At 72.7% G+C, this 11,170-nt stretch overlaps 3 protein-coding genes across 3 annotated transcripts in view; 1 reads left to right on the plus strand and 2 right to left on the minus strand.

The window, feature by feature from the left end:
* AURANDRAFT_66354 (hypothetical protein) overlaps window positions 1–5,296 on the minus strand; it is a gene marked incomplete at both ends in the record, with an annotated part of 8,145 nt that extends 2,849 nt beyond the window's left edge. The window contains 4 exons of the mRNA XM_009041475.1: window positions 832–922; window positions 1,424–2,954; window positions 3,096–3,401; window positions 3,957–5,296. Coding sequence (XP_009039723.1) covers window positions 832–922; window positions 1,424–2,954; window positions 3,096–3,401; window positions 3,957–5,296 — 3,268 coding nt within the window. The remainder of the gene's footprint in view (window positions 1–831; window positions 923–1,423; window positions 2,955–3,095; window positions 3,402–3,956) is intronic.
* A 204-nt stretch (window positions 5,297–5,500) lies between these two features.
* AURANDRAFT_66355 (hypothetical protein) lies at window positions 5,501–7,324 on the minus strand (the record flags this gene model as incomplete). The annotated part of the gene is made up of 1 exon (XM_009041474.1): window positions 5,501–7,324. One exon carries the CDS (start codon window positions 7,322–7,324, stop codon window positions 5,501–5,503), a length of 1,824 nt encoding a protein of 607 aa, XP_009039722.1.
* Window positions 7,325–7,590: 266 nt separating this feature from the next.
* AURANDRAFT_66356 (hypothetical protein) lies at window positions 7,591–11,087 on the plus strand (the record flags this gene model as incomplete). Its single annotated transcript, XM_009041469.1, has 8 exons — window positions 7,591–8,336; window positions 8,420–8,942; window positions 9,012–9,465; window positions 9,518–9,717; window positions 9,843–10,047; window positions 10,103–10,173; window positions 10,380–10,455; window positions 10,498–11,087. 8 exons carry the CDS (start codon window positions 7,591–7,593, stop codon window positions 11,085–11,087), a joined length of 2,865 nt encoding a protein of 954 aa, XP_009039717.1.
* Window positions 11,088–11,170: the final 83 nt, after the last annotated feature.

Below are 11,170 nucleotides of genomic sequence, written 5' to 3' on the forward strand. Positions count from 1 at the left end.
ACCCTCGGCGTCCATCTCCCGGACCGGGAGCCCTGGGACGGCGCGTGCGCGAACGAGGCGGGCGACGACGGCGGCAAGGGCGGGGGGTTGCCCTGCGTGCTCGCGCCCGCGGACCTGGGCCGCCTGAACCGGAACTACCTCGGCCGGGGCCAGGACGGCGCGCACGCGCGCATGATCCTCTTCAGCCTCGACGTCTACGCGCCCGCGGGGCGGTCCAAGATCGCCCTCGACGCCGACCAGCGCGCGCCCCTGGGCCGCGGCGGCGGCGCCGAGGATCTCGCGGCCGCGGCCTACGACCGCTACCGCCAGAAGCACCACGACGACGACGCCGCGGCCGCGGCGGGCGCCGACGACGACGACGGCTCGGGCATCGCCGCGGCGAAGACGGAGCTCCTCATGCTCGTCATCCTCTTCGCCGCCGTCGCGGCCACGGCCGTCGGCGTCGCGGCGTTCTTCGCCGCGCGGCGCCTCAAGGGCCGCGTCCGGTCGCCGAGCCACTTCGCGCCCGTCGTCGGCGCGGCCTGCGACGTCGAGCTCGCCGACGCGCGGCCCGTGGACCAGACCTTCGACGAGCTCGCGACGGTCGAGGCCGTCCGCGTCTCCGACGCGGCGCCGCCGAGCCTCGCGGTCGCCAAGGCCGCGCCCGACGACGCGACGGAGAAGATGCTCTAGCCGGGCGGCGCCCTTTTTTATTTGTCTTGCTTCGTGTGATCGGGGCGCCTCGATGTGTCGCGTGGGGAACACGTCTTCAATCTCATTGGTGAAGCCGTGTTGAGGACCGCTTCTTGTGGCATCTCCTCGCCTCGCCGCCACCACTCTCGCCGTCCGCACAAACAATCATGATGCGCGTCGCCCGCCCGCTGCGCCACGTCGCCGTCGCCCGCGCGTCCGCGCGGCCGATGAGCGAGATCCCCATCAAGACCTGCTGCCGCGTCGTGTCCATGAACGTCGGCGACGAGGCGACGGCCATCAAGATGGACGGCCTCGTCGCCAAGCTCAAGCCCGTGCTCGAGGCCGTGCCCGGCTTCGCGGGCCTCGACCGCAAGGTCTGCAAGAGCGAGTGGGACTACGCGACGACGATGAAGTTCGACTCCCTCGACGCGCTCAAGGGCTACCTCGGCGACGAGGCGACGCAGGCCAAGGTCAACGAGCTCCTCGCCGAGGGCGTCGACATCCTCGGCGGCGACCCGGCGAAGATCCACCGCCAGAACTTCGTCCACGACGAGATGTGAGCGTTGACGCGGTGGCTTTTCTCGAGCTCGCGGCGCGCTCCGTTAACCGCCGCCGTTAGTGCGTGGCGAGATGTGGGGCGTCGCGGTGGCTCCGGAGCCCGAAGGGGGGGGGGGGCTGTCCCCTTCTAATCGCCGTCGTTAGAGGGCGCCCCGCCGGGGAACGGGGCGGCGTGGAACCCGCGCGTGAGGACGTGCTTGACGCCGGCCTCCACGGGCAGCTCCTCGCGGCGGGCCGCCGCGTGCGCGGCCACGGCGAACCGGTCGGCGCGGAGGAGCGGCGTCCGCGCGTCGCGGACGAAGATCGCGTCGCCCCGCTTCGGCGCCACGGTCAGGCCCAGGTCCGGGAAGGCCGTCGCGCCGCCGGCGAAGCCGTCGTCGAGGTAGAGCGCGAGCGTGGCGAAGCGGCCGCCGGCGGCGTCCGCGCGCGGCTCGTCGCCCGGGCCGTAGGCCGCGACGCGCCAGCGCTCCGCGTGGGCCGGGGGCAGCTCGGCGACGGCCGCGGCGCGGAGCGCGAGGTCGCCGGGCGCCGCGGCGTCGTCGAGCCACGCGGTCCTCGACGCCGCCGCGAGCACGGCGGCGCAGTCCGCGTCGGACGCGAAGCCCGGGAGCAGGACGACGAGGGGGTCCGCGCTGAGGACCTCCGCGGCGCCGCCGAGCGCGAGCGAGTAGAACGTCTCCGCCTCGGCCCGCGTGCGGTGCGGCGCGACGTAGGACGCGCCGTCGACGTGGGCCGGGGCTCCGCGGATCGCCTCCGCCGCCCGGTCGGGCTCGCGCTCCTGCAGCGCGCGCCAGCAGTCGTGCGCGTTCACTCCGCCCAGCGCGAAGCGCCGGTCGCCGCGGACGAGGAGCGGCGTCGACACGCGCTTCGTCGGCCCGCCGAGGACGCGGTGGACGACGGCCCGGAAGGCACCCGCGGACGCGAGCTCCAGGAATTCGCCGGGCATGCACAGCACGTCCGTCGCCTCCGCGCCTTCGGCCGCCTCGGGGCGGACCCAGGCGTCCAGCGACGGGTCGAAGACCTCCAAACCCGGCGGGGAGCTCAGGGGCACGAGCGTGAAGAACGACGTGTCCGTGTGCGCGCCGAAGACGACGGCCTTCGATGACGGCGCGTAGCGGCAGAGGCGGTGCGCCGTCGTCGACACCTCGCGCCGCCCGCCGTCGGCGCTCACGTCGTCGGCCACGCGCGCCTCCGCGTCGGGGAGCAGGGCGCGTGCGAGGAGCGCGCCCAGCGCGCCGAGCACGCGCCGCGACTCGTCGAGCGCGGGGCCCGCCTCCGCCGCGAGGCCCGGCGGCCGCGCGCGGCCGTCGCCGCCGTAGCGGCCCTCGGCGAAGCGGCCGGGCCCGTCGCCGCCGAAGACGCCGACGAACTCCGCCGGCCGGTCCGGCGCCACGGGCGCCGCGCCGCCGACGCGGAGCAGCGCGGCGTCGTCGTCGAGCAACGCCCCGGCGGCGCTCCGGAGCCGCCCGCCGTCGAAGCCGGGCAGCCGCAGGACGGCGTAGTGCTTCGCGCGCAGGCGCGCCGCGAGCTCGCGCCGGCCGCACGCCGTCGCCAGGGCGCCGACGGCCAACGGCGCCGGCGCGGCGCCGGCGGAGGCGGCCTCCGTGGCGCAGGCCTCGTCGAGGGCGTTTTGTATGCGCGCGACAATGGACCCGACGCGAGTCGCCGTGGACGCGACGGCCGGCGTGACGGGCGTGACCGGCGCGACCGGCGTGACGCTGCCGCTGAGCGCCCACGCCGTCGCCGGCAGCAGAAGCATGTAGGTCGCGGCCATCGTCGTCATCGGGGCTACAACATCACCTTGAACTGCAACGAGCCGTCGCGCGACGCATGCACTTCTCGTGATTAGCCTTCGACCTCAGAACCCGTGGGGCCGCATCGCGAACTTGCCCGGCCCCGCGAACGCGAAGTACAGGGTCACGCCGAGGAACGCGAGGCAGGGCTCGTAGGTGTAGGCGCCGCGGCTCTCCGGATTCAGAGGAAACCGCTGCGGGCCGAACTTCATGAGGTGGAAGGCCAGCGCGTTCATCATCGTGCCGGCCAACAAAAGCGACGCAGGCCGCGCGAAGATCCCGACGGCGAGGCAGAAGCTGCCCACGATCTCGACCGCGGCGGCGAGGTAGGTGAAGAAGTACGGGACACGAGAAAGGGGAAGTACTCGGCGATGACGCCTGGAGGGCGCGTCCGGGTCTTCGGCGCGCCACCTTTTTCCCTTTCGCGCGCGGGCGCGTCTGGACGCCACCTTTTTCCTTTGGCACGCGCGCGTCCGGACGCCGGGCGCGCGCCCATCGCGAAGCCATCCGTGTTCTCCAGCTTGTCGAGGCCGCTGCGCGGACGGGAGGCGCGTTCGGTCGCGCGGCGCGGCCGCGCGCGCGCGCGTTCGAGCGCGCACGCCTTTCGTTCGCGCGCGGCGCGCGCGCCCGCAGGACGCCGCCGCAGCGCTGGTGCACGATGAGCAGCGCAGTGATCACTCGCATTACGCAGGCGCCGGCTTCGGCGAGCGTCGGATGATAGACGATGCCGAGGCCGGGCCAGGCATGCATGGCGGCCTTCCTCTTTGCATCCGATCCCATGTCGTCCCACATCAACGAATAGCCACGCGCAGACATGAGCAGGCGCGGCTCGTGCCAGGCTCACTTTTGCACAAAGTTGTGGCAAAACAAGTCTGATCTTTCCCTTCAACTTGAAGCACATAAAAAAGCTATTTTCAGAGCGACACGGCGGACGTGCGCTTGCCGCGGGCCGGCGGCGGCACGGTCGGCAGGAGCGTGCGGCCGAGGAGGTTCGACGCGAAGTCCGCGAAGGCCCAGAAGGCGACGCCGACGGGCCGGTCCGCGGCGGCCGCGACCTTGGTCCACTCGAGGAGCCACTTGACGAGGGCCGCCAGGGGCCCGTGGATGACCAAATCGTTGAAGCCCAGCGTCGCGTCGTACTTGCCCAGGGACAGGTTGAAGATCTTCGGCGTCGCGCTGTTGCCGACGACGTCGCGCGGGTAGCTCGCGAGCGGCGGCGGCGCGACCTGCGCGGCCTTGGCGCGGGCGAGGCGGAGCACGTTCGTGGCGACGCAGTGGGCGTTGACCTCCGCCGTGTGGCCGAGCTTGAGCTCCGCGGAGCCCGCGTGGTAGCAGAGATCGCCCGCGGCGAAGACGTCCGGCGCGCACCGGAGCGAGTCGTCGACGACGACGGCGCCCCGGGGCCCCGCGCAGGCGTCGCCCAGGGCCGAGCCCGCGAGGAAGTCGCCGTTGGGCCGCGCGCCCGTGCACTTGTAGAGCGCGTCGCACGGTACTTCGGTGCCGTCGTGGAGCGTGATCGATTTTTCCGCGACGTGGCGCAGGGGCGCGCCCAACAGCAGCTCGGCGCCCCGGGCCTCGAGCCAGCGCTTGCAGTAGCCGACGCTCCGCGCGTGGAAGCCCGGGAGGATCGTCGTCGCCATGTCCACGAGCAGCACGCGCTTGCCCTCGGGGTAGACCGTCAGGATCTCGCCCGCGAGCTCGACGCCGACGGCGCCCGCGCCCATGATGACCACGGTCTTCGCCGCCTTGAGCGTCGCCGCCGCGGCCTCGAGGTTGCGCCGGCGCTCGTCGAGCGTCGTCTCGACGCCGCGGATCGGCGCCGCGTAGCTCGACCCGGAGCACAGCACCAGCAAATCGTAGTCGAGGCCCTTGCCGCCCTTGAGCCGCACGGTGCGCTCGCCGGCCTCGCCGTCGCCGTGGGCGACGGCGACGACCTCGCCGCGGACGAAGGCCGCGCCCGCGGGCGCGAGCGGGCAGCTCAGGCGCCGGAGGTGCGCCGGCTCCACGAGGCACCGCAACGCGCCGGGCACGTACTCGAAGAAGTCCTTGCGGTCCACGAGCGTCACGTCGACCTCGTCAATGTGATGGCCGAGCTCGTGCACGACGCCGAGGCCCGCGAAGGACGCGCCGACGACGACGACGCGCGGCAGGTTCTTGCCCGGGGGCGGTGATTTCGGCAGGATCTTGCTGAGCGCGACGAGCACCAGGTCTATGCAGTTGAGCAGCAGCCAGAGGACCCAGATGCCGCCCTCGACGAAGAGCACGGCGAACATCCCGAAGCGCTTGCACGCCGACGACTGCCACGGTGCTGGCGGTCGAGGAGCGTGCAATTTCTTCTGGTTCAAGCGGACCATCTTGAAGTTATTGAAGGAAACTTGCACCCGGCGAGTAGATGCAAGGGGCACTGCATCTAGCCTAGATATGGTGAAGCTCCCCTTGGTAGATGCGAGTTCACAAGGTGAAGCACCGCAGCAGGCTCACATGACCCAGGGCTGGGTCCCCGACATCTCGCCGTAGTGGGCGTGCGTGGCGTTGGCGACCTTGACGACGTGGAGCGGGACGCCCGTGAGATTCCGCGGCGCCTCGAGGCCGTAGTCCGCGGAGCCCCACATGCAGTCCGCGATGGCGATGTAGCCCGGCTCGTCGAAGCGCGTGCCCGCGAGGCTCGGCGCGCCCGCGCCGCCGTAGACCGGCGCGTTCTCGCAGACCAGCTCGCCGACGCGGTCGTCGCAGGCCTCGAGCGGCGTGCCCTCGGGGCACGCGTAGACGGCCGTCGAGAGGCACGTCGGCGCGTGGCAGTGCGAGTTCGCCGTCACGTACGTCTCCTTGCCGACGCTGTTGCCCCGGACCGTGTGGAGCCACGTGGCGCCGTCGGCGTGGAGCGAGCACCCGGGGACGCCCAGGCCGCACTCGGGGATGTCGTACTCCCAGGGGCTGCCCAGGAGCAGCACGGAGCCGTCGCCCTCGCCGAGGCGCACGGGCGTGTGGACCGCCGCGTCGTAGGGCTGGACCCACCAGCGGATCTTCATGCGGAAGACGAGCGGCTCGTCGGCCCAGGGGATGTCCTGGTCCGCGTCGAGGAGCGACCACATGTGGTGGCAGGCCCACTGGCCGCCCCGGTACGTGCGGACGTCGCACGACGGGTTCGCCTGGTCGAGGAGCGTCGTCGCCGGCCAGGGCGCGCAGCTCTTGCCGCCGCCGCCGAACGAGTCCGCCGCGCCGGAGCCGACGTCCTCCTGCTGCGCCGTCGCGTGGTAGACGAGCGCGCCCGTCGCCTGGCCGAAGGGCTTGGGGTCCGTCGGGCAGACGACGGCGCCGCGGGCCGTCGACGCGGCGCGCTCGTTGAAGAAGGCCGCGCCGCCCGCCACGGAGCAGGCCGGCGGCCGCGCCGCGTCGTCGCCCGTGACGTTCCGCAACGTCGCGTTCTTCGTGACCGCCGCGGCGGCCTCGAAGCACTCGTGGTACGTGACGATCGGCGACGCGCAGGACTCGACGAGCGCGTAGGCGCCGTCGACGCGCTTGCCGAGCCGCGTCGTCATCGGGCACTCCAGGAGCCCGGAGTGGCCGGCGCCCGGCGGCGCGAGCGACGCCCGCGGCTCGGGGCCGGCGACGAAGGGCGGCGGCAGCGGCCCGTCGATGTCCATCGCGTCGCGGTTCCAGGTGTCGATCTGCATCGGCGTCACCTGCACGCTCCGCGGCGAGTCGACGACGAGCGCGTACCCGGGCGCGAACCCGTGCTGCGTCTTGCGGTATTCGCCGCCGTTGCCGCTGGAGAACGGGTGCGCCTCGCCGCCCGCGACGACGTACTGGGGCTCGTCCCAGTTGACGCGGCCGTGGCTCCGCTCGACGAGGCCGTACTCGGCCGCGCGCGGGTCGCGCGGGCCGTCGAACTTGATCTTCTCGAAGGTCGCGCCGGCGCCGGCGATGACGGACGTGAAGTGGTGGTTATACGACGCGGAGATGGGCACGGAGACGTCGCCCCGCGGCGTGACGCGGACCTGGTCCATCTCCCAGCCGACGATGGCCGCCTTCGTTCCGTTGTACTTGGCGACCATGGCCGCCGGCAGCTCCGTGGGCGCCAGCGGCTTCCACCAGACCTGGCTGTAGAGCGTCTCCATCGGCGGGCTGTACCAGTCGTAGTATTCGACCTCGCCGGGGTAGTCCCTGTATTCCTTCGGCAGCAGGTCGACGCGGCCCTTGGGCGTCGGCGAGTAGGGGTAGAGCCCGTTCATGTTGCCTTCGGAGGTCGCGTGCGCGCCGAGCGCGACGAGGCAGCCCAGCGTGAGGCTCGCGAGCGCCATCGCGTTCTCTCAAATGTTCAAGAATTCTTCACGCACTTCAATTAAGTAGCAAGTAACACCCTTTTTTCTGGCACACCTCGACGAGTGGGCAGCCATCGTCGTCGGCCCGCCGCCGCGCCGGCATGGGCCCGCAGCGCAAAACGACGCGCCGGGGCGGCCGCAATAAAAATGCGTCGAGCTCGTCGGAGTCCGACAGCTTCAGCGAGACGGACTCGGAGGAGGAGCGCCAGCGCGAGGTGCAGCGCGAGCAGTGGGAGAAGTTCAAGATGGCGAACCAGAGCCCCTTCGCGCAGAACTGGGAGCTCGCGGATTTGGTGGATCTGGTCTACCAGGGCGCCGCCGAGCGGCGCATGGAGCTCGGCTGCGCGGCGCTGACCATCGGCGTCACCGACCAGTACGGCGTGCCGACGTACCTGCGGAAGATGCCCGAGGTCGGCTACACGAAGCGCGTCCAGAAGGAGCGGCCCGAGCCGAGCTGGATCGAGCGGTCGCTGACGCTGAACCCCTGCATCGGCGCGGCCCACTTCGCGGACTTCTCCCGGAACGTGCCCTTCGGGACGATCCCCGTGAAGCACACGGACCGCGACCCGCTCCAGCAGATCGGCGTCTACCTCCTTTTTCGGGTCGTCCTCGTCGCGACGGCGCTGGTGTTGGCGCTGGCCTTCCCCGCCGTGCGGATCGGCGCGGCGCTCCTCGACTTCGACGATAAAGCGGTGATGAAGCGGCTGACGATGCGGCTGAGCGTGCCCGTGCTCTACATGGCGACGGAGATGAAGTGCCTCTACATCCGCATGCAGGGCGCCATCCCGCTCTTCACGCCCAACGGCGAGCTCACGGGCGCCATCGGCTGCTACGCGGACCAGCCGCCGGAGATCAACCAGGACTGCCTCGAGTACGGCATCAAGTTCGCCGGCCTCCCGCTCAAGTCCAACTCCGTCGGCTACATCTGGAACAAGGCCTACATCTACACCCAGGAGCGCCGCGACGAGTTCATCGGCATGAACAGCCTCGAGTAAGTCGCTTGAAGGGAAACTTGCATGGGGCAGCCATGCGATGGCTCGTCGCAGCGGCGCTGCTGCGGCACGGTGCGCCCAGCCCGCCGTGCTGGGTGCGCATCACGCACCCCGCGGACGGCGCCGACGTCGCGCTCGACGGCGGCTGGCTGCCGCTGGGCTTCCGCGTCGGCGGCGCCGTCGACGGGCTCGACGTGTGCGTGCAGCTGACGAACAAGCGCGTGAGCTACGAGTCCTTCACGCACTGCGGCGCGGCGTCGGCGCGCGAGTTCGTGCTGTCCGGGTTCCTGCCCGGCGTCTGGCGCGCCAAGGCCTACCTCGCGGCGAGCCCGGGCCCGGCGGGCCTGCGGCGCGGCGCCGCGCCCGACGGCGACTGCGGCGGCCACGAGTCCTGGTTCCTCGCGGACCGCGAGGCCTGGGAGCGCGACGTCGGCCTGAGCGCGGCGCCCGGCGGCAACGGCACGCGGGCGCGGCGCGTGCGCGACCGGCTCCTCGCGGCCGCGCGCGGAGGCCTCGGCGCCGAGCTCCGGGCCGCGGCCCGAGGCCGCGGGGCCCTCGTCGTGTCCATGGCCAACGGGCCCCACGTCGGCCTCGCGCTGAACATGGTGCGGAGGACGAATTTCTTCCCGTCCCTCGCTCCTCGCCGTTCCCTCTCTCGAACCCGTCGTCGCTAGGCGTACTCGGCGCGGCGGAGCCGGTGCCCCGAGGTCTTCGTCTTCGCGCTCTCCGGGGCCGCGGCGCGCGACCTCGCCGCGCACGGCGTCGCGTCCTATGCGCTCCCCGTCGAGGACGAGGCGGAGATCGCGGCGCGGCGCGACGTCCAGAGCCGCGGCTTCGGGGGCATCGCGATATTGAAGCCCGTCGCGGTGCTCGCGGTGCTCGAGGCGGGGCTCGACGCGTGGTGGGTCGATACGGACGTCGTCCTCTTCCGCGACGTCGCGGCGCTGCGCGTCCCCCGGGCCGCGGACCTCGCGATCCAGGCCGGCGGGCTCCACTCCCGCGACGTCGCGCGCGGCGAGGCCCACTTCCACGTCGAGGCCTGCACGGGCGTCTACCTCGCGCGGCGCGGCGCCCGGGGCCTCCTCGAGGCCGCGGTGCAGACGCTCGCGCACGTCCGCGAGGCGCTGTGTGTGATGATGATGTCTGTTGAGGGGACGCGACGCGTTTTGGAAAATCGTAGGCGACTTCCGGCCCGACGACGTCTGGTTCGGCGACCAGGCGGCGACGAACACGGCCCTCTTCGAGGCGCGGTTCCGCGGCGAGACGCGCCGCCGGCCGCCCGTCGCCGTGGTCCTCGACCCCCTCGTCGTGCCCGGCGGGGGGCTCTTCTTCGACGGGCCCCTCGGCGGCGGGCCCGACGACACGGCGCGCGTCGACCCGGTTCCCGCCAGTGTGCGGGAGAGCTCGGCATCGTCTCGAGGACGCGACGCAACCGGAGGGAAACGAACATGAAATCGGTATCGTCTCGCGACGGTTTCGCGCGGGGGACGCAGAGAACCCGTCAGGTCCTCGCGCACAACAACTTCGTCGTCGGCGAGGCGGCCAAGCTCGCGCGGTTCCGGCAGCGGGGCTTCTGGTTCGCCGAGGACCAGCCCGCGGCCTTCGCGCGCGCGCTCGCGGACGCGCCGCCGCCGGGCGTCTGCGCGGCGGCGACGGTCCGCGTCGACGGCGTCGCGCCGCGCCTCGGCGCGCTCGCGGCGGCGGCCGGGGGTTCGGTCCGGCGTCCAACCTGGCCGGGAAAGGCCGTCACCGACGCATGTCGTAGGTGCCGTCGGCGCGGGGACGGCCGCGTTCCTGCGCGACGCGCCGGACCTCTGCCGCCTCGCGCGGCGCGCGGTCGTCGTCGCGAGCCTGGGAGATCGGTCGCCTTCCGGAGTCCTCCGAGCCGACGCCCGCGTGACCGTCGTGCCTCGTAGGCCCTGGACCGCGCACCTCCTGCCGCGGATGGCCGTCTTTTTGGCAGCGTCACACGTTCCCCGAGAAGAAACCGACCGAGAGCGAATCTCGCGCGCGCGTCGCCGCGAACGCGAATCCCTCCCTAGGCCTACGCGGGCCGCGTCGACGCGGACCTCGTGGTCGTCCGCGAGTCGTCGTGCGTCGACACGGGCGCCGGCCCGCGTATTTACCGTCGGGGCCCGCCCGAAACACCGCCGCGCGCAGGCGACTACGCGACCTTCGACGTCTGCGCGAAGCGGCACAAGCTCGTCGCGCTGCGCGACGCGCTGGCGCACTGGTCCCGCGTCCTGCTCCTCGACGACACGGTGGCCGTGCGGGCCGACGCGCCGGACGTCTTCGGCCTCGTCCCCGCCGTCGCAGTCGGCGCGACGGTCGAGGACGCGCGCGTGCGGCCCGAGGCCGAGGCCGCGCGGGCCCTGGACCTCGCGCGCGCGCGCTACGGCGTCGAGCGGCCCGGCGACGGCCGCTGGTTCAACAGCGGCGTCGTCGTCGCGAGCTGGGCGCACGCGTCGCTCGTCGCGCGGCTGCCCGCGGTCCCGCTCGACCGCGCGCTCCACTGGGACCAGGGCTTCCTCAACGCCATGCGCGTCGCCTACGAGGCGCCCCTCGCCGACCTCGGCTACGCCTTCAACTACGTCGGCAGCTTCCTCACGGCGAACGCCGCGTCGCGGCCCTTCGAGTCGCCCGCGGACGCGTTCTTCGTCCACGGCACGACGGGGCTCCTCCTCCCGCCGGCGGAGCGGGCCGCGTTCCTCGCCAACGTCTCCGACGCCTGGGCCGCGCGGGGGCTGTAAGTTTCTCCGAGGCTCCTTCGGGGGGTCGCCCGCCCGGAGCGACGGAGCGGAGCGACGGAGCGAAGCCCGGGCCGCGCGGGGAG

This window comes from Aureococcus anophagefferens (genome assembly GCF_000186865.1).
Source record: "Aureococcus anophagefferens unplaced genomic scaffold AURANscaffold_21, whole genome shotgun sequence".
Lineage (NCBI taxonomy): Eukaryota > Pelagophyceae > Pelagomonadales > Pelagomonadaceae > Aureococcus > Aureococcus anophagefferens.